The 27,998-nt window shown below is 32.2% G+C and overlaps 2 protein-coding genes across 7 annotated transcripts in view; both read right to left on the bottom strand.

Moving 5' to 3' along the window:
• The window catches only part of LOC129950009 (MOXD1 homolog 1), a 71,038-nt gene extending 53,653 nt beyond the window's left edge, over positions 1-17,385 (bottom strand). The window contains exon 1 of the mRNA XM_056061767.1: positions 16,610-17,385. Within this exon, the coding sequence (XP_055917742.1) occupies positions 16,610-16,972 (363 nt within the window). The 5' untranslated portion in view covers positions 16,973-17,385. The remainder of the gene's footprint in view (positions 1-16,609) is intronic.
• A 4,808-nt stretch (positions 17,386-22,193) lies between these two features.
• LOC129952490 (neuropeptide CCHamide-1 receptor-like) overlaps positions 22,194-27,998 on the bottom strand; it is a 76,965-nt gene continuing 71,160 nt past the window's right edge. For all 6 annotated transcript variants that reach the window (XM_056065087.1, XM_056065085.1, XM_056065084.1 and 3 more), the window contains 4 exons: positions 26,072-26,175; positions 25,869-26,006; positions 25,351-25,488; positions 22,194-22,535 (listed from right to left, as the gene is read on the bottom strand). In XM_056065087.1, the coding sequence (XP_055921062.1) occupies positions 22,427-22,535; positions 25,351-25,488; positions 25,869-26,006; positions 26,072-26,175 (489 nt within the window). In that variant the 3' untranslated portion in view covers positions 22,194-22,426. The remainder of the gene's footprint in view (positions 22,536-25,350; positions 25,489-25,868; positions 26,007-26,071; positions 26,176-27,998) is intronic.

The following is a 27,998-nucleotide window of genomic DNA, read 5'->3' as shown; positions in this document are numbered from 1 at the left end:
TCCGTCCAAAGCTCGAATATAATTCGCATATCTGGGCAGACCTTAAAGAATTCAGCCGTAATACTCGCACTTCTAGGAATGCTCATCAGTTTACCCTTCAGCTCAATTTCGGGCGTACTGTCAAGTACAGAATTCTTTCTTAAATCGCACATCGAGAATGTGGAATGCTTTGGCCAACTTTGTTTTTCCCTCCCATTTTGATGTTCAGAACTTTAAGACCAATGTGCTCCGGTATCTCCTTTTAAATCCTTCCCTATTTTGCCTAAGGCTCACACTGTGTTTAAATATAAACATATAAAGGGTACTAATAACCCTTTGAGTGCTTCTGAATTTAAAAAAAATGTATTTTTATAGGCCCATTATATGATTTACCTACCAAGTTATGGGAGTTTAAATGGAGTTTTAGATTTTAAAGCAGCTTTTGATTCTATCGATAGAAGGCCACTATTTTACAAATTGTCATTGATGGGAATGTCCACAAAAATGCTAAATATTCTAAAACTCTTGTACGCGGATACACAATATCAGCAGTTTGGAATGGAAAGATACTTTCGGAATGGGAGTAAAACAGGGGTGTGTTTTACTCCCATTCCATACTCTTTTGTTCATTCTATTTCTTGACAACCTGAATGATATGCTTTGCTGTGGAATTTTGTGGAAAATTAAAGTGCTCTTGTATGCTGATGATATTGTTCTCTTATCGGACACGACTCAAGGGCTAAGTCGCATGATGTTGGACCTTGAGGAGTACTGCACAAAATAATGATATTTCGAAAGGCCGGTGGACGGTGAACGATGCATGGCCAAAATGAAAAGTGGAAATTTGCTGGTGAAGATATTAAATCGCCAAAGGGTACGAATATCTTGGCATGAAAATATTATCAAATTTATCTCTGAAAAGTCATCTTTCCAACTAGCTTCAGCTAGCTAACAGCACTGAACTCTACATGGAAAAAAATCAAATGGGGTGGCGCAACAGTCCGTTGTGAACCAGGGCCTAGTGACTTACAACTCTCAACCATTCCTGTGTGCGAGTACTGTTGTCAGGAATGGAAGGGACCTACAATTTAAGGCCGAATCTGAACGGCTAGTTTAAGAAAGCACTTTTTCATGACAAGAGTTACTCTTGAAGGATTTGTCAATTCCTCGCAAGAGGCAGTACCCGCGAAAATTAATTTTTTTAAATTAAGGTGGCAGGGATTGAACCCAAGACCCCTTGCATGACAGTCCAACGCACTTTTTTTTTTTTTTTTTTTCAAATTCATTTTTATTTAATTCAATCTTAAACCTATCTTAAAGCTAGACAAAAATTCATAAAACTAGCCTAAATTATCCAAAACTTACAACTAACTTAATGGTCCCATACGGACACTCTAAGCTAAACTATAACACTAATTACTAATGCCTTTCGGCCTTAAGATATATTTTACTTCAATTTAAATTTTATTTGTTTTGTTTTCATTAGAAAATTTTGAAAAAAACTAATATCAATAACCTTTTTTATTTTTACTTACAAACTACTTAAAATAAGGTCCTTAAATAAAACTTAAAACTAACTTAAACTACCTATTCTACCTATAAACTACTTAAAACTAGAACAATCACAGCAGCAAATCTAACGTGTTTTGTTTTTATATTTTACTGTCTTTTTTGTATGTTTTTTTTTTTTTTTTGTTTTTAATTTTTTTTTTGTTTTTGTTTTTTTTTTATTTTTATTTTTTAATTTTTTTTTTATTTTTTTTGTGCCACCATGCCTATTCTACTTAAAACTAAACCCTAAAACTATAAAACAAGTATGTAAGCCGGCCAAGGCTTAAAGCCCCATCCCGACTACCCAATATCAAGTGCCGATTGAAGCCACCAAAACTGGTTCTCCTGCTTCACCCTATCAGTTCGGTCCCGTTCGGACACAGCCCTACTGAACCGAAGGAGCTCTGCTCCGCCCTGTGCCATGGCGTCCCGATTGTACAGGAGTCGCCTATCCACGGTTCTTCGTCTGACGTGGTAGATTAACGGAACTGCCAATCTATCCTGTATCAGACCGCATCTATCTAAAAAGAGGAATGCCTCTGGGGGAATGAAGCCACTCAAGCGTGCACTCTCAAAATACTCGTCGTTCGGATAGAACGCCCCGAAAATTAAATTGTTGGTCGAAGACATAGCTCTTGCAATGTGACCTCGAACGAGTTTTATCACGAAATTGTCAATTCTGTTGATTCGAGCCCCGTTGTACAGGACCTCGTTGGAATAATAATGCACATAAGAAGATTCGGCTGTTCGATATAAGCCGGTACAGCGTCGTAAACACTGCCGCTCGAACACCCGAAACTTCTCCATCTGAGAAGGGGCAACGTTGAACCACACAGGACAACCATAAACGATCATTGGCCGTATGAGGGCCATGTAGCAAATTACCTTCACTCTGGGGTCAAGCCGACTGCTAAAAAACAGCCGTTTCGTCAGAGCAAAGGCTCCTCTGGCCCTGGTCAGAGCAGCATTTATATGTCTGTCGAAATATAAATACTGATCTAACCAGATACCGAGGTACTTCACTACACGTTTGCTCGCCAATGGCTGCCCGTGAAGATCAACGATGACCATCTTGCGCCAATTCTTACACGTATCCCTCGTGGCCCTAGCCAACGGAGTCCGGAACAGAATTGCCTCTGACTTCTGGACATTTATTTTCAGTTTCCAGTCGTCGCAATATCGCTGAATCTTGTCGAAATCACGCTGCAAGAGAATTCTAATAACCTCAACCTTTCGGGCCGTTCTGTACGCAATTAGATCGTCGGCGTACGCAATTGCCTTTGTAAGACTACCTATCAGATCGCTGGTGTAAATGTTGAAGAGAATCGGCGAATTCACCGCTCCCTGTTGAAGACCATTTTTAATTGAGAATGTTGTGGTAGAAGTTACATTGCCACTTTTGACAACAAACTTTCTACCGTTAAGCATATCATAAAGTATATACAACAATGGCTTGCTAATGCCAAACCTGCTCATTTTTAGGTAAAGACCCTCTAACCATACGGTGTCAAAGGCCTTTTCCAAATCAACCAGGACAGCACCTGTGCATTGTTGTTTTGATTTATTCCATTGGATATCAGAAACGAGTTTAGACGCAGCATGAATTGTGTCATGACCCGCCTTGAACCCGAACTGTTTATCCGGAATTATTTTGTTGTCCGCAGCCCACTTAGTCAGAGCCCTATTAATGATCTTTTCGAAAACTTTGCTGATGCTCGGAAGAAGACTTATCGACCGAAGATTTGACGGGTTGGAGTTGTCCTTTCCCTTTTTCGGGAGAGGATGAACCACAGCGGTCTTCCAATGCACTGGATAATATGCATTATTCAGTGCATTGTTGAAGAGTGTGGTGTAAATGTCAATTGCTTCCGTCGGTAAATGTCTTAGTACAACGTTGGATATACCATCGACACCTGCTGACTTTTTATTTTTTATTGAGTTGAAGATGAGCTGAAGCTCAACCTTCGTCACTAACAAGGAGTCCAACGCACTAACCATCATGCCACGGGTACTCTACATGGAAATCCTGCTTTAACTCGAGTACACTCAGTTTAAGTGGGGTTACGAACAAAGTCAAGAAGTTGAAAAATTACCTCGATTTTTTCTCAATAGATTGTTCAAACTCCCTTCGAACTGTCCAAACTATATGCTTTTAATAGAAACGGGATTGTTGCCATTATTTGGTGGAACCTGGAAGCTTAACTTTGGTTATATAATGAAAGCAATGTCACAGCTATCTAACCGTCTGACTAGGCTTGTTGTAACGCCTTAAAAAAATCTCTTCCAAGTCTTTGTTTTACAATAAGTGTCAACTTTTAACAGGAAGATAAAACCTGGATCTAAATTGTTACGTTTGATAGCTAATATGGATGTTTGGAGAGAGAATTTGTATGTTTTCATAAGCAGACTGGATGAGAAACTGAGAGAAGAGTTTAAAGAGCAAGAGCAGTCATCTATTTATAGACGCTATTACTGCACACTTAATTACGAATTAAATGAATCCAATTATTTTCGGGACGAAAATATTACCTTCATCATATCAACCATTTTTAGAGCAAGAGGAGAACTGATGATCTTTCTTTATTTTGCACTTTATGTAACCTTGGAACACGAGAGGATGTATTTCATTTTATAACAAAATGCCCGGTTCTCAGTGAGATAAGAAAGGTTTTTTTTCGACACAGCCCGAAAATAACATTGGAGAGAACAACAACTATTTTAAATGGATGTGAAGCATGGAAGCCGCTTGCTGCATTCTGTAAGGAAGCTGCTAGCTACAGAGCCAAAATAATAGCAGAAGAATTTTAAAAAGTTTACCAAAAACAAAGTGCCTTACCAATAATCAAATTTAGTGACGACTTAAATATTTAAGTGGACTCTAAATAATGAACCATACCAATAATCAATTTAATAGTCAGCTTAACGCTAAACGTCACTCTAAATTTTAGAGTAGAGAAACGCGTGTTTAACTTCGTGATTAAGGTTTAACGTCATGTTTGTGCTGTCATTCTGGCAGTTGGCAGGAAAAGAAATTTTTCGTATGTTTCTTTAATCTGCTGCAAATTTATTTTTGGCTGTGACCATGAGCTCATAAAAATTAGCAATCAAAATAAACAAATAGATTAATTTCTTTTTATTTAAATATATAAGTTGTATTGTAAGTATTTAATATATATAAGCTTGACAGAGCATTCAGGAAATGTTAAATGCCACTGGCTATTGCCTTAAAAACGCAAGCCAGGAGCAAAATAAGTTTAGTCGGTTTCAGAAGGAAACTGGTGAACACCCCCCAAAGAACATTGAAATATCTGCAATGCTGTCAGTGGACTTTCAATTAGATAATGCGAGATTTGATACCGATGCAATTCACTCATATGTCTGTTTGGCAACAAATGTAGTAGATAATGTAATAGAGCAGAGTTTAGTTAAAGACGTGTTTAATTTGGTTATTGGTTAACACACAAATAAACTCGTCTCTAAAGTTTAACGTGGCGTTTATCTAAACGCTTGTTTAGGCAATAATTATTGGTAAGGCCCAAAAAATATCCAACCCATGTACTAAATATTTATTAAAAACAAAAATTGTTTCTTTAAAAAAAAACGTATTATTATAAATTGTTTTAGAAAATATTATTTTACTTGCCATCTGAGGTGACGGCCAAGGCCATACCTTAAAAGTATTGTACAATAAATTACTATCTAATGTTAAATATGTAATCAAAATTACTTTAAGTGGAATTTTAGGAACAAAGCGTTAGAGATTATACGGTCAGGAGAAGATAACCGACTGGACGTCGAATTTTTGATCATATGATGATATATGTATGTACATATACCGAATTTCTTTTGAAAACAAAAACTGCACACAATTTATTTATGAATTCAATAGGTACCCAACTACATACAGTAAGAATATGAAAGGAACATTATAGTGACAGGCTTGCCTGGAATTTATTCTGGGTTTGATATTTCCGTTAAAATTTATTTACTCAAACTAATTTAACAAGTATTTGAAAATAATTTGTTTGTATTTTAAAATAATAAAAGATTATTTTTCGAGTTTCGCCTTACATCATAATATCATATTTAATTTATAATTTTGTAATTTTGTTTGCGTATCTAGATAAGCATTATATTATTTATACCTAAATTTGTTTTTGAATTCAATTTGCAATGAAAGTATAAAACACGAGAACGTTGTATAAAATGCCAAAAGTATTTTATATTGTATATAGTCATGACATGAATTTTAATAGTTATGCATTTATATCTACATACATGTGTATAGTATAGGTGTGTGAAAACATACCTATTTATGTATATACAATGTGAAACTGAATACGAAAAAATAAATTTTGTGTCTACAAGGTCTGACTACAAAAGCGTCATCGTCATCATCATCATGCCATGTGCTATAGGAAAAAGACAAGCACGTATCAAAAATCCATAAAAGTAAGTATTTGTATGGAATATACGTTTGTAACAAACTATGCAACATATCTTAGGTACATCTAATAATCTGGAAATTTAATCATCAATATTTTTTATTGACAATACTAGCACTTAGTCCATAGGTTAAATAATCCTATCTGGATTTTTTTTTTCAACTTTAAGTTAATTTTGTGATTTTAAGTTGAATTTAGCTGTTTAGCCTTGTGTTTAATGATATAGTTGTTATGTCGATTTTAGTCGAAAATAAAATATTAATACTTCGATTTTTTTTAAGTTTTAGGTTTTTATTTTCCTTGATCTCAGCTAAAAAATTAGTTATTTCGGTTTTTGAAATTGTGGCCGCAAATTAAGAAATGTAAAAGCTGTACAAAATTTGTAACATAGATTTGAATAAATTTAAATATAAATTATATTTAAGATGGATATAGCAATTTCGTGAAAATTAATATTTGAGATTTATTCAAATCCGATGTTGTACTAAAATATTTAAAGTAGCATCAAAAAAAATTATGTGCTGATTGTTTATTCCACGGAGAAATTATGACAGTACAAAAGAATGTACATAACTACATACATATGTCCATATTATATAATATGACCATATTTAATAAAATAGTCTTACATCTCTTTTTATCTTACGTGTATTTACTTTTCAAACATTTTGCGTTTTCGCCAAATAGCCTTCTAGCCTTCATATTAAAAATTCATTTTTAAAATTTTGAAATTTATCCATATCGAAGTGATGTAAAATTTGAAGAAAATATAAACAAGTAAAGGGCTTCTAAGTTTTCCCTGCAAGAAAATGCATAACACGCTCCTGTAAGGCAAACAGTTACAATTGTATTTGAAAAAGGAAAAAATGAACAGTGTGAACATATTGAAAGTCATTGTGGTCAACATATACCTATGCCGTTCTTTCGTGGTTGGTATATAAAATTACAGTTTTGAAACTCTCGAAGTTTTTCTGCTGCAAACTTGGTATTTGTTAACTTTGAGTACCCTTGAAAGCAACAAATATATGTATGTAAGCACTACCCATCTTCCAAAAAAAGAAGGAAACTGATAAACAATTCTTCCTCGTATAAAGCAGGACAAAGCTTTAAAATTTTACATTGATGAGAAAAAATATCCACTAGATTATAGAGGTATACTTGTATGTACATACAAAATATGTATGTATATACAAACAATATATTTTTTTACAACAGACCAGAAAATAATTGAGTTTCCAGGGCATTGTTGGTTTAGTTTTTTTATAGGGTCCGTTGTAGGATAATAGAAGCTGATTAAGATTAATGGTTTTTGAACATCGAATGCCAGTAAGTACTACAACATTTACAAATTGGTAATATATTTCTAGTAGTGCGAACTTCGACTTGTTGTCATACTAGGGGTTTTAGGTTAAAACCCTGTCTGTCCTTTTTTTTACGGGTATATTGTGCGTTGCATCTTGGGAGCAATTGACAAATCCAGTTGACACATCCAGAGCAGTTAAGCTACCTAATTTACTTATTAATTATATTTTTATTAATTTAAAATGAAAATCTTTGACACAGTTACAGTGAGAATATTTGAGTGTAAGAGAGTGCATGTGTACTCCCCGTCAACTGAGCACAATCATTTTTGAAGATACTCATACTTTGTTAATTTTTTCCAAATGTTGATGGTTGTTGTGCTTATTACATTATTGCTAATTATTTCCCTAAGTTTAAAAAAAGAATGATCAAGAAAAAAAAAAATAATGTGCCTTTCACCCACTTGCGAGGCTTTCAACTAAAACAAACTCAATTTTTCTTGAGTGAACTGATAAGTAAACAAATCAAAATTGTTAACGAATTAGAATGAAAGGTTTTCACTTCATAAATTTGTTTGAGGTTAAGGATTTTTTGGCTTCAAACTGACGATTACTTTCTCAATGATTGGATAAAGTAAGTATGACAGCCTATCGAGAAAATTGCAAATTTTGCTCCTCCACCCAACCCACAAGTTCATTATGGGCGCCAAGTGGAAGAGAGCGTTAACATGTTAGTGCGTCAAGGTTATACGTCCAAAAATGTGGCAAAAATCTGCAGTCATTTTTGATGTTCCGACCTCAAGCTCAACTGGTCTCAACATTAGAACACATCCTTCACCTTCCTATACACTATCTTGGCGTAAGAAGTGTATAAAAATCCCATTGAGTGTGCGCTTATTATAGAAAAAAAATCTTGAAAATAAAAGTTTGACCCATCAAGGCTATTAAAATTAAACAATTTTTCGTCTAAAAAATAGGGTGTTACCATTTTTTCCCAATGCATTGGAGTTTTAAAAACTATAATCGTATGTCTTTCCGTTTTTTTTGTCAAGGAGAATTTTTTCTTAATTTTCATCCCTAGAATTGTTTATCACAGTTAAAACTGTAACTTGCGTATATACGCAGACTTTTTCGTTTTTGCAACAAAATCAGAAGAATTGGATGCACACGGTAAAATTTCTCGTCCCTCGTCTTTCATTTTTTAAATACAAATCTTTTTTTTAAGTAAGTTTTTAAGATTCAGCGATATTATAGTTCGACAGACCTATAAATGCTGCTCTGACCAGGGAAAGAGGAGCCTTCGCTCTGACGAAACGGCTGTTTTTTAGCAGTCGGCTTGATCCCATAGTAAAGGTAATTTGCTACATGGCCCTCATACGGCCGATGAACGTTTATGGTTGTCCTGTGTGGTTCAACGTTGCCCCTTCCCAGATAGAGAAGTTTCGGGTGTTCGAGCGGCAGTGTTTACGACGCTGTACCGGCTTATATCGAACAGCCGAATCTTCTTATGTGCATTACTGTTCCAATGAGGTCCTATACAAGGGGGCTCGAATCAACAGAATTGACAATTTCGTGATAAAACTCGTTCGAGGTAACATTGCAAGAGCTATGTCTTCTACCAACAATTAATTTTCGGGGCGTTCTATCCGAACGATGAGTATTTTGAAAGTACACGCTTGAGCGGCTTCATTCCACCAGAGGCATTCCTCTTTTTAGACAAATGCGGTCTGATACAGTATAGTTTGGCAGTTCGGTTAATCTACCACAGCAGACGAAGAACCGTGGATAGGCGACTTCTGTACAATCGGGACGTCATGGCACAAGGCGGAGCAGAGCTCCTTCGGTTCAGTAGGGCTGTGTCCGAACGGGACCGAATTGATAAGGTGAAGCAGGGGAACCAGTTTTCGTGGCTTCAATCGGCACTTGATAGTGGGTAGTTGGGAATGGGTTTTAAGCCTTGGCCGGCTTACATCCTTGTTTTATAGTTTTAGGGTTTAGTTTTAAGTAGAATAGGCATGGTGGCACAAAAAGAAATAGAAAAAAAAAACAATTAAAAAAAGCAAAAACCAAAAATACAAAAAAATAAAATTAAAAAAAACATTGAAATAAATTAAAAAAAAACATGGAATACAAAAAAAAAAATAATAAAAGACAACAAAATATGAAAAACAAAAAAAATTCTAATAAATACGGAAATAAATAAAATATAAATTGAAGTAAAATAGATCTTAGGGCCGAAAGGCATTAGTAGTTAGTGTTTAGTTTAACTTAGAGTGTCCGTATGGGATCATTAAGTTAGTTGTAAGTTATGCATAATTAGGCTAGTTTTATGAATTTTTGTCATGCAAGAGGTCTTGGGTTCAATCCTTGCCTGTGCCACCTTAATTTAAAAAAATAATTTTCGATTAATTTTGCGAGGAATTGACAATTTCTTCATGAGTAATTCTTGTCATGTAAAAGTGCTTTCTCAAATTAGCCGTTCGGATTCGGCCTAAAATTGTAGGTCCCTTCCATTCCTGACAGCAGTACTCGCACACAGGAATGGTTGCGAGTTGTAAGTCACTAGGCCCTGGTTCACAACGGACTGTTGCGACACCCAATTTATTTTATTTTTTTGAATTTTATTTGAAGATGAAATTGAATACTAAGACTAAATTCCTTAAAAAATCATTTGCAAAGCAAATTCGAAAATTAATTTTTAAAATGTCAAAAGTGTATGTTTGCAAAGGTTTTATCCTACTCGTATCTGACATTTATGCATACATACATCTGCTATGTTATGATTTTCAGTATAATAAGTTGAAGTCTCTGAATCTCTTCGTGTTTGCAGTTTTCCATTCCTCAAAAACTAGTAATAATCGTTTTGTGAGGAGTTGATCTCATTTGATCACAATCCATTTAAATCCGAACTAACAAACAACTTTAACAATCAAAACTGAAATTAACAACACCCTATGTTTTTATGTAATTATTGTTAGTTGCATATGTTCAAGAATAAAACCTCAAATCCATTCACTCGATTATCCTTGCTTTTTGTGTTGGGCCTATGTCTCCGCGTATAGTGTGTCGAAAGGCTTTTGTGATGACATAATGATTTTGATCTTTTTCATACACGAGAACATAAAACACATATTTATGTTTGTACTTTAATCATATTCATCTCAAAACAGACATAAATTAATCAGTGCAGTTTCCTTATCAAACTGTTAAAAATCTTCAGAACGATAGTAAGTAAGGCCGTTGGGGGTAGTTGGTATAGTTTCAATGAAAGGACTCAAGATAGGTTGCTTAGCTTCAGCATAATTTTCAGTGTGGGTGTTTTAAACGAATATCCCATAGAAAAAGTAAAATGAGCAAAACGTTTCATACATGTCTGAATTATGCTTACAGCCCTCAAGTGCTTCGACATTAATTTTAAGGCTTGATTAAAGTGGTAACTGTTGAACCCTTTATAGAACGTAATGTAATATTTACACAAAATTTATTGGTATGTTCTTCGTTATTGTATGATGGTATATATCTCTTCGACATTTAAGGTATCTTTAATTAATCGAAGGAATAAATAATGCTTTCAAATATAAAAGCCAATAAGTTTCATTAAAATCGACTTGCAAGGGAAGATATACCACGACCGTTTCTTTTTTATTAGAATGATAAATCCAGATCATTGTTGTATATGTACATGCGGTTGTTTTTCGATTTATATTAAATGGTTTAATGCTTGCAAAGATAAGGTCGGATACACCATAGTCGGAACGCTATGATGTTAACAATCAGAAGATATCAATTTGACCAGCTACTTAATAGTGGGTATCAAATCGATACCCACCAACTCTTTATCGATTTTAAAGCCGCGTATGACAGAGCAATGACTAGTTTTGGCATTCCTGTCAAACTTATCCGTTTGTGCAGAATGACGATGGAGAAGGCTTGCTGCTCTATCAAGGTAGGTAAAGATCTCACCGATGTATTTAATGTCAACAAAGGTTTTAGACAATGCGATGCACTGTCATAAGACTTCTTCAACATCGTTCTGGAAAGAATTGTGCAAAACTCAACCGTCAGCTCTAGAGGCACAATCTTCCAAATGTCCATCCAATCACTCGGATACGCCGATGATATTGACATAATTGGAAGATCAAAGCGTGATGTCAGTGAAGCGGTTTTGAGCTGAAGTGAAGAAGATTTGTTTAGTGGTCAATGAGGGCAAGATCAAGCTATAACTTTGAGGTAGTTAAGGACTTTGTCTATGTCTAACTAGGCACAGACAACTACACCAGCGCTAAAATCAAACGAAGAATAACTCTTGTAAATCGCTGCTTCTTTGGACTTAGAAGGCAATTGTGAAGTAAAGCATCTAAAATCAACATCTATAAGACACTCATCATCCCGGTTCTCATTTATGACGATGACCCTTGGACCCTGTCAAAGAAAGATGAGAGCTTCTTAGGATGCTTCGAGAGAAAAATTCTCCGGGTGATTTTTAGTCCCGTACGCATAGATGGAGAACGGAGAAAAATTATAACGACGAATTGTACGGGCTGGACAGCGACACAGAATTAAAGTCCAACGGCTTAGATGGTTAGGTCATGTAGAGCAAATGGACATCAACTCTCCTGCCCGGAAGGTCTTCGAATCCAATCCCGAGGGACAGCGCAGTAGAGGAAGACCGCGGCTAAGGTGTGGCACGCAGGTAGGTGAAGACCTCAACCAACTTGGCGTGCCAAATTGGAGACAGCTACCAAGGGACCGAGGTGGCTGGAGACGCCCGGATTGTAGCGCCACCTTATGCAAGTAAGTAAGTAAGTAAGTACTTAATGCTAATAAAGTCCAGAATGCTGACATATTGTCACATAACCTTTTTAGTTAGTTGGTGATTTGGTACTTCGTCAACCCGACATAAACGGGATCAAGAATGCCATCACCAGATAGCATATATCGGTTTCCAAAAACGTTGACAGGTATAACGTGGAGGTGATCATGGATTTGGTTTACCTGGAGGCTACTGTAAATTTCGCAAAAATAATAATAAACTATACTTATTGGAAACCTGAGAACATGGAAACAAAACTTGATGCTCTTACGCTTTAATTAATATAGCTTTAGACATTAATTGAAAAATGTTCTTACCTAAAATAACGGTAGAACAGGAAGAGCAACCACATCCATTGTCCACCAACCCCCTCCGCCATTCCACATCATTCGCTTTTGGGAATACTTTAATCCGTTTCCAGTTTTTTTATTTTTTCAAAACCACTACAAGAAACACACATATGAAGCGGAACATTTTATACAAATAATTTGCAGGTATATATTACATCGCCTTCAATGCTTTAGACAGCAAAATAAAAAAAGGAAGACCAATATTCAACGAAGATGACATAGAAGTATTACATACACTAAATCCCTGTCAAAAAAAGGATTTTGTATGAAGCGAAAGGTGACAAGTGAATCAGGTAAAATTCCCACCATCCAGCTATTCCTGATTTTATGCAATAACGTAGGTAATCCTACCTGATCGATTTTTTAGAAGATTGTTTATTTATTTTTTAATTTAATGCATGTGTTTCGGACATTGAATTATAATGTATTTCAAGTATGTAATTTTGTACTTTCTAAGAAAATAGGTAATATTCTAAGAGTTCTTCGCTGTTTATTAACTTCCCATAGGAAGTTATTGTAATGGGTCCGATTTGTCAAATTGAAAATTTTGACATTTCTCGACGTTTCAAGGTCAATAGAGTCTAAATAAAAGATTTTTAGGAAGATGTCTGTTCGCGACGTTTTTTTCGTTGTCCATAGCTCAAGAACCAGAAGAGATATCGACTCCAAATAAATTTTGTTATACAGATAATAAGGCAGAAAGATGCAGAAAGGGCTCTCAAGAAAATTGCGTGGGTGGTTTTTTTACCATAGCAGTTTAAAAAAAAGGTGAAAATTTTGGTTAACCCTAAATATCTTACGAACCAAAAACGCTAGAGACTTGAATTAAATTTTATATAATAAACTGTGACGTGATCTCAAAGAAGTATATTTTTTGAAAAAAATCTATTTAACGGTTTTTTTATAAATCAAAAAAACTGAAAAAAAAAATTTGTCACCTCCAAAATTTTACGACTAAAATATAATTTTATCTCCAAAACAATTTTGAGCAACGGAGAATAATGTTTTTGAAATCTGATAAAATTTTGAGAAAAATCGAATTGACAGTTTTTTTATAAAAAATAAAAATCTAAAAAAAACATTACTCAAAGTTGGTAAAAATTGAATATCGATTCAAATATCTTTTCAAAAACTTGAAATTTAGGCTTAAAACTTATTTTATCTTATAACAAATATTGTTTTCAATATTCGATAAAATTTTGAAAAAAATCGAATTGACAGATTTTTTACAAAAAATAAAAACCTAAAAAAAAATAATAAAAGTTGGTAAAAATTCATTTTCGACTCAAATATCTTTTCAAAACTTTGAGATATTGGCTTAAATTCACTTTTACCTTTCAAAAACTATTGTTTTCAACGTGCAGTAAGATTTTGAAAAAAATCGAATTGATAGTTTTTTTACAAAAAATTAAAAACCGAAAAAAAAAATAACAAAAGTTGGTAAAAATTGAATATCGACTCAAATATCTTTTCAAAACTTTGAGATATTGGCTTTAATTAACTTTTATCTTTTAAAAAATATTATTGTCAACATTTAGTAAAATTTTGAATAAAATCGAATTGATAGATTTTTTACAAAAAATAAAAACCTAAAAAAAAAAATAATAAAAGTTGGTAAAAATTAATTTTCGACTCAAATATCTTTTCAAAACTATGAGATATTGGCTTAAATTCACTTTTACCTTTCAAAAACTATTGTTTTCAACGTGCAGTAAGATTTTGAAAAAAATCGAATTGATAGTTTTTTTACAAAAAATTAAAAACCGAAAAAAAAATAACAAAAGTTGGTAAAAATTGAATATCGACTCAAATATCTTTTCAAAACTTTGAGATATTGGCTTTAATTAACTTTTATCTTTTAAAAAATATTGTTGTCAACATTTAGTAAAATTTTGAATAAAATCGAATTGACAGATTTTTTACAAAAAATAAAAACCTAAAAAAAAAATAACAAAAGTTGGTAAAAATTCATTTTCGACTCAAATATCTTTTCAAAACTTTGAGATATTGGCTTTAATTTACTTTTATCTTTCAAAAAATATTGTTGTCAACATTCAGTAAAATTTTGAATAAAATCGAATTGACAGTTTTTTTTACAAAAAATTAAAAACCGAAAAAAAAAATTAACAAAAGTTAGTAAAAATTGATTTTCGACTGAAAATATCTTTTCAAAAATTTTAGATATTGGCTTCCAACTTATTTATTTCACAGAAAATATTGTTTTCAATATTCAATGATTTTTATATAAAAATCCAACAGTCCGTTTTTTCATAAAATATAAAATCTACAAAAAATAGTACGCAAATTTGGTAAAAATTGATACGAGTACAAATAGACAAACTTTTAAGCAAGACAAATAGACAGACGGGATGGGAAGTTATCAGTTTTTAGGCTTTGATTGCAAGACAGAAATTGAGTAAGTGAGTGAGTGTGTGAGTGAGTGAGTGAGTGAGTGAGTGAGTGAGTGAGTGAGTGAGTGAGTGAGTGAGTGAGTGAGTGAGTGAGTGAGTGAGTGAGTGAGTGAGTGAGTGAGTGAGTGAGTGAGTGAATGAGTGAGTGAGTGAGTGAGTGAGTGAGTGAGTGAGTGAGTGAGTGAGTGAGTGAGTGAGTGAGTGAGTGAGTGAGTGAGTGAGTGAGTGAGTGAGTGAGTGAGTGAGTGAGGTAGTGAGGTCTTATATTTTCGAAAAAACATATGTACATTGTACATATGCACATACATACATATAAAAACAAAGGAAAATCTTAAATCGTCAAGATGTAGCTCCTCTTAGTTAATGCAAATTATTCATATTTTTGTATACCTACACAAATTCAATTTAATATAACTTTTTATTTAGACAAATACAAATATTTAAAAATGTAATTTAACCATTTAAAAGTATATACAAAACTATTACTCATTCATTTAAGATTTATTTTAAACATGGTTTTTGAAATAAGTAAGTTTAAGGATGTACTTCGTGAGTTCCCTGAATCATAACCTTATTGTTTGATAAAAAACCATAACCATGTTTTGTTAATAACTTTTTTGTTGCTCGGACCGGTGGTACAGTGACGTTTGTGTGTAGGGCTGTCATACCAAATGTATTTTTTGCTTGTTTTTTCATCGGAACATTAACTGTATAATACTTCAAATTTGGCAATTTTATTATGTGGACAACAGCTTCTTTAAAAATTTGATTAAAGTGTGTAATTTACTAATTTTTATTTTTTTGATTAAAGTGTGTAATTTACTAATTTTAATTTTTTTTAAGTATATTTTTATTATTATGTTAACTTGAATGAACAAACAAAAACAAACGATAGACACAAACAAATATTAATTATTATTAATTAATTAATAATAAATAAATAATAACAGATAAATAAATATGGTAGGTATAATAACTTTCAACAATAAGCTTAATAGATATTTTGTTTCTAATTCAAATGGAAGATTTGAAAAAGATTAAACAGGTAAAAGTATTTAAAACCAGAAGTATTTAGTTATAGAAAATCAAAAGTTTTCGAAATTGCAAGCACCCAATCTGGGCGATTGATCACTAATTCAATTTTAAGCATGTCATGCATTTCAACTTATTCTGGCTTTAAATGAAGCCATGTAAATGTTTAGACTTAAGGCAAATTTAAGCTGCTAATTTTCGACTTTAATCATTATTTCTTTAAAAATTAATCGTTTTAGGAAACATTTTCTCAAGAACATACACATGTACACATGTACATATATCTCTCCCCTGTTTTGAACCTGAACCGAATGTTAAACATATGAGCATGTTTATCATTCGTCTATACGCAGAATAAAATTCCCCTATTCATTTTAAAAACCCTTTAAAATCAGAAAAGTATTGTTCTTCAGTACGCATTTTTGCAACATTTTTTCTCAAGCTTATAGAGTATGTATGTATGTATGTATATAATTCTGAAATAATGAATTACATCGGTTTTGATTTTCATGAAGGTAGGTTCCCAAATATTATATACCAACGAAAACTTTAGCATGGTTGATATATTTATAAAAAAAAATCCATTTCCGTTTATCCCAATAACGATTTCTTGTTATATCTTTCGGCGCATCTCATTTTACAGAAATGACAAGAAACAAATAGATCCTTTAAGCAAAGTTACATACTATGTACATTTGTAGGTATTTAATTTATTTCTATGGCTTACCAAAGCATTTGGCTTTCCTGTATGATCATCAACCCAAAGGAGAACCAAATCTGAGCCAGACATCCGAGTGGATTTTCGCGAAAAACCCAATCCAATAAATCCTTGAGTATTTACGGTAACACGAAAATAAATATCCTTTGTTTGAGTCCACCATTCCAAGAGATATAATCCGTTCGAATCCATAGATTCAATTCTACGCCAATCATCATAACGCATGCCAGATGATAAGGGAAAGCTGCTACTGGAATGAAGGTGATAGCCTTCATGAGACCCAGTGGTAGGTGATGAAGAAATTGAAGGTATAATATAAATCAAGGAAAGAAATAACACCCGAATTACGTTGTACACTTTTAGATATTTCATGACGTTTTTTTATTTTTTTGCTTTTTGGGAAACACAATTATCATCAACACAGATTTTAACACTTATTAAATAAATTTCACGTTTAAAATATTTTCAATTTTGAAAATCTTAAAACAACAGAATGCTTGTTTTTATTTTTCTTTAACTGTATCAGCATCGGCATCTGCTTTTTTGTACTCGTTTAAAATTAAAAATATCGGCAGCTGCCACTTTAAACAATGAGAACGCTTCGATTGCGCTGACGCTGTTATGAATATAACGCCTTTTTAATAAACAAAATTTGTTCTATAAACGTTGAATATTTTTTTGTTTACTTATATTATTTATCACCTTATGTACGTTTTGTACCTAAAAAATGTTTTATGTACTGTACATACGCTACGACTTAAACCTCAGACCGAACTAAAAAGACTAAACTGCGCGCGCGCATCCCTTTGCGAATACCGGGCACGCTACCATCTGGAACTTGTTAGACCTGAAATATACCTCGAACTCGGGAGGTATAATATCTTTAACAATTTTTTTTCGATAAGGTATAAGTTTGAAACATATGTGTGATTGTATAAGTATGAGTGTTACGGGGTGCGCGCATGAGCAGCATTTTTAGAGTTCGAGGATTGTATTTGTGTGTCTTTGTTCTGCCTTTCTTATTATAATACATCATATTGCTATAAATGACTAAGAGGCATTTAAAGTAGGGAGTTGAGTTTGCAAGGTTCGCTTCGAGTAATGTATGTACGTAGGTAAAACGTTCATGAGCGTAGTCAGAAGAGAATTTTAAATGTTGTGAGTATCATTCAAAAAAGGAGAACTTAGAATTTTCAAGGGAACGTTTGTGGGGACCATTTCAAGAAATGTATGTTGACCAAAGTAGAAAATAGGTTTTAAACTAAGGAATTGTTCTTCAATATTATTGACATGAATCCTTCAAATTTCGTAACGAAGTTAAGCCATTTCGTTTGTTTTTAATTGGAGTTTAAAAAGTTTTTCTGTGTATTTTAATTATTTTTATTTCTGAAACATTAAACTAGACATTTGATCAAATTAAGTAAAACTTCAAAAGAATGGTTATTTATCCAGAAAAATTGATTTGTATCAATTTTGGAGTTTAAACTTAAGATCAAAGCATATATTAATAAAATATTGCCAAAAATGCCAAAGTAATCTCGTAGATTCTTTTGAAACTTCGTTGAGGGTAAAAATAAATTGTACGTGTTACCTAAAGATTTCAAGCAAGTTCACATTTTGCGCTGTCTATACCCATAAGAATCCTCTAAGTCATCCCCTTTCGAATTATCTTTTTTATTTAAGGTACGGCTTTGATACATGTACCTATATTTTCCGTTCATATATTGGGAATTCGATTCATGGTCTTTGGGCTTTGGTTCGTGTTGGTTTTTGATGAATACTTTCCTTCTTTTTTGTTTTTTGGTTCAACCAAATTTTGTGCTACGGCTACTGCTTGCTTGTTGCTTGCCAAACGCTACCTAGGTATACAAATGTTTGGGAATTGGATATATTTTTTTGGTTTCCTGCAAATTGCTTCAATATCAAGAAACATACAAAATATATGTATATATACCTGCCTCCGACCGTCTACGAGTGTAAATGGGATATTTACTAGATCGGTGGAAATATTTGTTGTTAAGTACCTTCCTATACCTACCTAACCATGCAGCTACTCCAATTGATAAAAATAGATTTTCTCTTGGATGTGTTGAACTCTCAGATATATAAGTTACCGGTATGCACCGAAATGCAGTGATTTGGTTCTAGTTGCAATTAAGCTACAGTCGAGATTACTTTTATGTTTTATTTTTCCAAACTCTCCCTCAACTGTACGAAAAATATGAGTTCGCTTTAAAAAATTATGATTAACTTTTTTAACTTTTGTAAAACCACAACAATACTCTTGCAAGTGATATTATTAAATAAATAATTAAAAAAAAATATTATTTATGAAGGAAACCCCAAAAATGTGCTTAGAGAGATAGCTAATTTTAAAATGTTTGGCATTTGAATTAATAATTTAATTTAGTTGGGTTTTATTCAAATTCGATTTAATTTAATTGTATTAAATCGAAATATTTGTATTTAATTGGATTCTTCAATCTACTCTTGTAATAGGAGGAAAAGAATTGTAGCTTGAATAATACACTTCGTTTTCTAAAAGAGATTCATATCCAAAGACAAAGTTTCAAACCTTTTATGAAAAATAAAATGTCTGGACCAGGATCAAGGATGATAAAGTAGCTTTGGTAACACACTCTTACGTTCGCATTGGAACATGTGGATTTTTTCTTGTTTTATTAATCAATTTAAATGTATTAATAATAAAATTCATGATGATTCCAGGCATGCGATCCAGAAGTACGCACTTTCAAAATAAATATGATAAGGGTCTCAATGTGTTACACTGCTCGGCCGAAGCCGCCCATTCTCCCTTGCCCTACATTGCCCATACAAACAAACCCTATGTACGATATGGTTTTTCAAGGCCGAATTCGGTTAATTCCACCCCAAAAGTCAAAAAGTAGATAAAAGTTGTTTTGGTCACAAAGCAAAATCCCAAGAATCTTCTAAATAATTATCACTTGTGTAATGTGTGTTTACATTCAAAACCTACAACATTGTTTGTTTTAAATTTTGGTTACAATTTTTGTAGGTTCTTACACTTAAGAAAATCTCAAAGGGAAGTCCTTAAATGGTATTTAAACCTACGGGTGCTATTGTAATATTTGAAAGCTATATTTAATTTAGGCATACAAGCAGGACTGTGTTTGCATATTCCATTATGTAGATGATATTAATTTGTACCTCAATTTAATTCCGTGAAATATTATTCATGGAAAAATTAAATTTCAACTAGATACTCGTACATTAGAAAAATCTATGGAAAATAAGATTTTTATGGTTTCGCTTTCATTAAAACAAAATGACAAACATACAAGGAGAAAAATGTAATTTTTTGTTTTCATTAAACGGATGTTATTTTTGTAAATGAGAAGCTGTAATGGAGGTAATAAACTTTAATTGTGTTGAAAAAAATGGAATTGCAAAAATAACGTCTTAAGAAAGTATAAAAAAAATAATTTAACATATGTATATTTTAATCATATAGTGAAGTGACAGTAGAGGTTGAAAGTGTGATTAAATTCATCATGTTATCGCACTTGAAAACATTGAACGACATTCAAATTTTGAAACTATCATAAAAAAAAAAACGTTTTTGAGTCTTCGGCCTTGGACTTTCTGTGTGCAAAGTAAAATATAATAAAAACCATAATCTTTTACTGTTTAACATACAAAATAAAGCAATGGTTGCAATTTGGCAAACTTAAAATACCAATAAATCAAAAAAGTTACAACTAGAAAAGGAGTTGAGTTAAGTTTTTCAAATTAAAATGATCTCACCCTGTATTTAACTTAAATTCAATTTAATTATTCCAATCTATAGTTCATGCTAAAAAAAACGGTAAGCAAGAATGGAACTGAAGTACACGACATTTGTGTGTCTAATTTTTTAACAAAAATATCATTTACCCTTAAAATATATTACACTATCCACTAAACATTTTTTCCTTCGGCGTTTAGAATTTTTGAATAACCAAGGCGGATTCATGTGAAACTCTCAACTCATTAATTCTCGGAAAAAAACTGTCTATTAATGGATTCGTATAAGCCGTTTTATCATCTGGGATCTGGCATTGGAGTAATTTAATTGAGCTGCCACTTAATAAAACAACCTAGAGTTTACAAAGTGAAAAAAGATCGATAATGGCCACGATGTACTGAAATTACCATCTAGGATGATTGCACTATGCCAAACAAAATTGAGGTGTTCAACGTCAAACTATTCGGCGGCAATCTGTCAAATCTTTCAGGTGATTTCAGACCTTGCTTGAAATCATCAGCACTAAGCGTTATGTTAAAAAAGTCCAAATATATAATTCCTTAGTTCAATATTCAGTTGAAATATTTTTATATAATATTCGAAAGTTTCTTTCAAGTCTTTTTTTTTAAATCTAAAAAAACTCGAAACCATTTTTCTTAAAATTGTATCTAAAAGAAAGGGATTTGTACTTTTCAAAGCCTTCATACAATTTATTGTTAGGAGATATTTCGAGTTTTAACTTAGGCTTCAAAACTCCGTTTTGGTTGTTTTTAGCATTTTTAAATATTTTGAGGACCTAATGTTAAAAATTTAAAAGCAAAATTCAAATTAAGGACATCTTAATCCTTTAATATGTCAGTTTTCCTGGCAGATCCCGGAAGAAAAACTCAAAAAAGTCGCCTCCCACATTTTAATCGACCTCAAAGCCGGATGTGACATCATCTATACTTACTGTATAGAATAATTTATAATATAGCTGCCAAACTCGTCCGTTTGTTGGCTACGAAGAAATCGCGATTTTGAAGGCAACAGAAAACATCACAAAAAAAGAAGAACTGCTCTTTATGACCGCTGTTTTTTTTTCAAACTTGTAAGGCAATTTAGGAGTACCCCTTTTCTTAGTAACCAAAGTGTCGGTATACATGGAGAATTGAAAAATTGTTGGGAAAATTAATAGTTGACTAAGATAAATAAATACCCCCTAAAAGTCATCAAAGGGACCAATGCGGTTCAGATAATTATCAGAAAGGCAAATCATGCGAATCTTCTTTAACATTTAAATCATTAATATTAAAATTAAGCGTTTTTTTATCTGAGTTAAGTTTATCAAAAACAGAATCAGAACTTATCAAAGAACTATTAATATGCTTAGTCGTATTTGGGATGTATACCATTGTGATTTAATCCAAAGCAAATTTACCGGTTTTCCAACTTAAAACGTTAGTGCATGGTCAGGTAACCCATATATTTAATCATGGCTACACATTGCACAACTCCTGGAATGCTGGCCTACAGGTCGTGACATCTTTTCGGAGCAAGTTTGTCCTTGCTTACTCAATTTTTTCACTAGACGTGATGATTGTTTTGGATTGTTGTGCTGTTGAATAATGTAAGAATCCGACAAATTTTTAAATGCATAGGGCTTCATAAATGTCTTGCATATTTTGTTTTTAGAAAAAAAAATGTAAATGAAAGGAAAGGAAAGATTGGAAGCTTTTCCATGTAAGATATCTGTATTAGCTGAAACTATTTAGCGATATTTACAAGGTCATAATCTTTCGTTTGTAACAAATAAAACTACATTTGTTAAATAAAAACTTGTTAAAATTAAATTGAATATCTAATACTTTATTTACAAACATACATACACAAAGGTAAGGTATCCAAAAATTTACATGATGGAAAATGAAACGTCAACATTTTTAAACGCTTGCTAGTTATATTCGTTTATTGCAATTATATTATTCTTTTATTGTAGTTATATTTAGAAATGTGTACTTTTTATTCTTGAACTGCAGGTTGTTTTATATTTTTGCAAAATTAAATTAAACAATTGATATTCATATAATATTGTTGTCACTTCTGGAGTTGCTGTATCCACAGCCCGCATCCGCATCATGAAAATTCACACAATTTGGCAACATGGTTGTAACTGTTGTATCTTGTAATCTGTAAATATAGTAAAATACATTATTTTGAAAAATTATAATATTTTGTAAGTTAAATTTATAAATGTCGCAGTTGTTAAAACTAAGAGAAACTTTAAAGTTTCGATACAAAAAAATGATTTTAATATGTAAACTATTCGTATTTAATACATGGTGTTACGGAGCATAAGGAAAACATTTGCGGTATTAAATATTATTATTAAATAATACTAATCAAATAAACATTTTTTTTTTAAGTTTTCTTAGAATTAACATTTTGCCATATAAATTTAGTTGTAAACATTGCCTTATAAATTATCTATCTTGTGCAATACGTCACCGACATTCACCGAGTAAAGGTTAGGTTTTTGATAGTTAAAATGTCAGAAACACAGGCAGATATGTACGAGTATACAAAATATATGTATATATATTCTTCTGTGAAAACGAATGAAATTGACACACTCAGAAATTAAGAGTTATATTATAAGAAATTGAATTTAAACATTTCTTTGATTTGACTTGAATTGAGCCCACAATTAGTTATAATCTAAGAATTATTGTAACCCATTTTACTATTCATGGATCAAGGAAATTGCGTATTCTCCTTAAAGGTAGGTGAAATACAAGTGCATTAATGTAATTAAAAACACCAGTTGTGTTTTTTTATTAGATATGGCTTTTAATAGATAAAGAACATAAAATCGTTTAAGTTACTCGGCTGGATTCGCAGTAGCGCATTCTGTCACTTCAACTTTCAAAGACTTTGTTGATAATTTCGGGCTGCAGCTCCAAGTCGAGGTACAATTTTGTTTGTTTTCCGATGTTTTTTTTTGTGGAGGTACAATACTCTAACACTCTATCAAGATTTCGAGCGGAAAACAGCGGTCAGTGTCAAAATAACCTATTTTAAAAAAGGAACCAGTAGATGGATCAACCTGTATTTCCAATTTCAACTTCGTCATGAAAGATTTTATTTCAATTACAAAATTATTTCGAAGGATTGAGATGCTATTTTGCAAAAGGCATCTTAATCTTTTAAATAGATAAATAAATTGGGTGGCGCAACAATCCGTTGAGAACTAGGGAATAGTGACTTACAACTCTCAACCATTCCTGTGTGCGAGTACTGTTGTCAGGGATGGAGGGGACCTACAGTTTTTTAAATGAAATCCGTACGGCTTATTTGAGAAAGCACTTTTCATGACAAGAATTACTCTTGGAGAATTTGTCAGTTCCTCGCAAGAGGCAGTACCCGTGAAAAAACCTTTAGATGGCATATAGGCAGTTATAGAACCCAAGGCCTCTAGCGTGAGAGTCCATCGCACTAACCATCATGCCGCGAGTACTACGTGGCTGATGAAGATTCACCAATATCCAGGTTCTTTTTCCACAAAAAGCAAAAAACATGGTCAAACTCCAATTCGAACATCTATTCATTTGAAATCTTTAAATTCTTAACATTATACCGGCAATACAAAATATTTTATATACTTTGTCCTTATTAATACTAAAGTTTAGAAATTTGTTCATACATACAAACTGATTAATTTTTGTAAAAAAAAGAACACGGCATTTCGAATAATATAATAAATTGTTTTTATTAGCGGTACGGATCATATGACCTGTCCCTAAAAAAGGTTAAGGAATGCTGGGCGGAGCACTGAGGATGATAGACTTGTCCTTGATACTCTTAGATGGCAACAACTGGACAATCGGTTGCTATTCCTTTTTCTACCCCTATCAGCAAACAAGAAAATAAACCTTCGGCTTAAGCCCTTTCCTTGACACTTGAAGTGAATAGTGGAATAAACAGGGATAATACCTTTTCGTGTCCTAGGCAGCAAGCAGGAAGATAATCAATGCTTTGTTTTGCTGCAACAAGCTTTGTCGGTTGAGCACAATTGGAAAAAAGCTTACTATTGTACTGAATTCTTTGCCATTTTCACTCAAGATTTCAACTTACACTTTAAAGAAATTCAGTAACAATAAAATCTATACAAAACTTAATAAATTATCCTAATATACTGAATATACTAGAATACTGAATTTCGATTATAATATTTTTAACAGCAAGCAACATTTTTCAGAGAGCTCAGAACTAAAAAATTAAGTAAACTCTATTGTTCAATTAGTATACCCCTAATTTCTTTTTAACGTTAAAACTGGTAATAGTTTTAGAATTAAAACTCAAATCTGTATCAATTTATTTCTTCATACGGTTTCTAAATACTTAACTTGTCAATTTGGAAAGGAATATAAGCTATGACTCTAAGTAACTACGCAAAACAAGCTAAAATCTTGTTACTTTATTATCTTGTATTGCGTTGTCTAGTCTCAAAGGATTTGAGAAATTATTAGCTTTTAAAAAAATGTTGGGCGTTTAAATGTTCAGATACCTTTGACATAAACAGTATGCATCAACAAAATTAATTCACTTATGGACTATCTTCTCATATAAAAAAGCTTGTATAGTTTTAAAATTTAGATATTTTGAAAAAGCTATTTTAAGAAATACACGGTTACGTTTGTTTGAAATATCGTACTTTGAAAATTATTAGAACACGGAAATACCTATCTCTTAGGAAAATTCTTGCTATAGAATATAGATTTACTCCATTGATAAATAAATTTTAGTTTTGAATTTGTGTGTTTGTGGTAGCAATAGCTACAGATAACTGATATTGGAAGACAAAACTTCACAACATCCAAACTGCAAACAAAAAACAAGTATCTAACAGATGACCAAAGACATTAGCATGCATTCTTTCAACCCTTTGAAAAAATCCTATTAAACTTCATAGAATAGTCTTCAAATAAAATAGTTCTAAATTTACCTTTGTATTGTACTCTGTTGATACGACCGTCTTGATGTAAATCTCCTCGAAGCAGTGCTTGTTAGTGATGTATCTCGAGCACCTATAGTATCCGCCCGTTTTTTCCTTCCCACTGCATATCCTTGACAAAACAAATATCTAGGTAAAGGAGCGAAAATTCGTTTTCTTATCAGCCATACGTACTTAAATATGTCTTGTTTTTTATTGAACACTTTAAACAACATATACATACAATATACATACATATTATATTTTGAAGATTAGATATTTTAAACTTTTGTTAATAGATAAAACACATCAATGTTAAAAAAGCATAAAACACACATAAAAAAGCATTTAAGTAGGATTTTTAGACAATTTTTGTCCTTGAAATGTATCAGTCCTTGTTTTTAGGTTTGGTTTTTGTATAGATCTTTTTAAACATCCTGATATTTAAACATTACATTTTTTTTTATTAAAATTGCACAATTATTGTATCTATGTGTCATGCGTCTTGATTGTAGTTAATGAACAAATACCTATTAAAGTGTTTTCGGAATGCACCACTAACAAAGTACAATGCAACAGGATTTGCGCAACTGTTGGCAAACGATAAACAAAAACCAAGAATTCTCAGCACATGCCAAAACGAATTGTAGTCATTTTGCGAGGTTGGCCTGAGGAAATGTTAAAACAAAATAAAACGATATTTGGATGGAAAAATATGATTTACAAAACTTACCAGTAGTAAAACCATAACATGAACACATGATATGGCAAAAAGCAAATACCAAATATTACCACAAATGCAAGAACTGTGACAGCTACTTTCTTTCGAGCACGGACCTTAAAAAAATAATAAAAATAGTATAAGAACGCGCAAATTTTTAATAACTTTTGATGTATTGAAAAAATATATCAGATACTGAATAACGGAATATCCAAAAAAAGGACGCCTTTTTCTAAACTAATTAAGAAACTAATTAACTAAATAGTTAACAACATATTTTGCATATGATAAAATAAGTTTGATTTCATAATCTTTCTTTGTTCCCGAAATATAAAAAAAATACCTAATATATACTTTGATATTTTGCATAGAATAAAATAATTATGAAGTCATTAACTTCATTTGATTTGAGTCGAAAATCAGTTGTTACCAATTTTGTGTAGTTTTTTTTTTTTTTGTAAGAAACTTGTCAATTGGATTTAGTTAAATACTATGCCAAATGTTAAGCACACTGTTTTTTATAAAATACAATTATTTTGTTTTCTGTTCTCAAAATAGTCGTGTGAGAAATACTTTTTTTCAAGGGCGGAATCGGCTGGGGTTACAATTGACTATCATATTTTTGATACTCAATTCAATTCAGTTCAACAATTTTAGATTAGAAGTTAAGATTATAATTATTATACAAAATCTACAAAAAAGTATCAAATTCGTTGTGTTTTAATAACATACTCACTTTTCTTGTGTTTTTTTTAAAGCTTAAGGTTTGTCGGTCACAAAAAATGTTTAGTTTTTTTACGGAAAAAGGTATATAAGAACATTTACCATTCGTTTGTGTAATCATCTTAAAGCTCTAGCTCTTAGAATCGACATATTTGTACGAAGATGACCATCAAATTTTTGTGGTGACAACTGTTTAGCTATCAATTTGACTATCTCATGGATCAAATTCGATTGAATTTTATTTATCAACAATCACCTAAGTGGATTCCACACCAATTTTTTGTATGTATACAAAACTGTTAATAACAATTGGGTATTACGTCACAATGTATAATATAAAATATAATTTAAGTTATTATCTGTAAAATAAAATGTATTTAAAGTCTCTGATTTGAGATATTATAACGGACGAAAAAAGATATTCCAAACGTACGAAAGTACATCCACACGAACATACAGATACGCGAAGAGACGACTTTCGGATCACTTAGCTCGATTACTAAATGTGTCTAATATTTCTTACTTAATATAGATACTCTATACACTAGGGTTGCCTATCCGATTTGTGCCCGAAAGCGTTTAAGCCGGGGCACTTCCCGTGCGTTTTTTTACCATGACTTAGCCCATCCAGTCACAGCTGGAACTAGTGCTAAACTATAGACCTCGATGAGATAGAGTATGGTTGAGGCCCTGATAGTCCATTACTCCAGATAATGATAGTTAATACTCATAATTGTGTATATAATACAAAAAAAAACAAGTTTCTCAATGATGGAAGAACAGAGTTTCAATAAAGTTACTTTAAAGTTTAAACTGAGGCACATTTAAAACATATCGTTTGTTCGAATTATTTAAAAAATCCTTGTATAAAATCAATGGTTTTCAATTTTTTAATAAACGCACACTTAAGGAAATTTTTAATGGTGAGTGCATAGGACTGTCATGTTGAGGTTTTGCGTTCAGTCCACGGGTACTTCCTCATGCAACGAATTGACAAATCCACTAAGACTAAAATATATATGTATATATATATTAAATGCATGGCCAATCAATTTATAAATTCAAAAAATTATATAAATTTAATGCTAGAATCTGTTAATATCAAATCGAAAGTGAAAACGCACTCTAGCAGCCAGTAGCAAACAAATCTTCTTTAAGGAAATGTCACTACTCACATGGATTCACAAGCGAGATAAAACGATTGGCATTGCGAAAG

This window comes from Eupeodes corollae, chromosome 3 (genome assembly GCF_945859685.1).
Source record: "Eupeodes corollae chromosome 3, idEupCoro1.1, whole genome shotgun sequence".
Classification (NCBI taxonomy): domain Eukaryota; kingdom Metazoa; phylum Arthropoda; class Insecta; order Diptera; family Syrphidae; genus Eupeodes; species Eupeodes corollae.
Note: the sequence above shows the minus strand (reverse complement) of the source record. Positions and strands in the feature narration are given on the sequence as shown.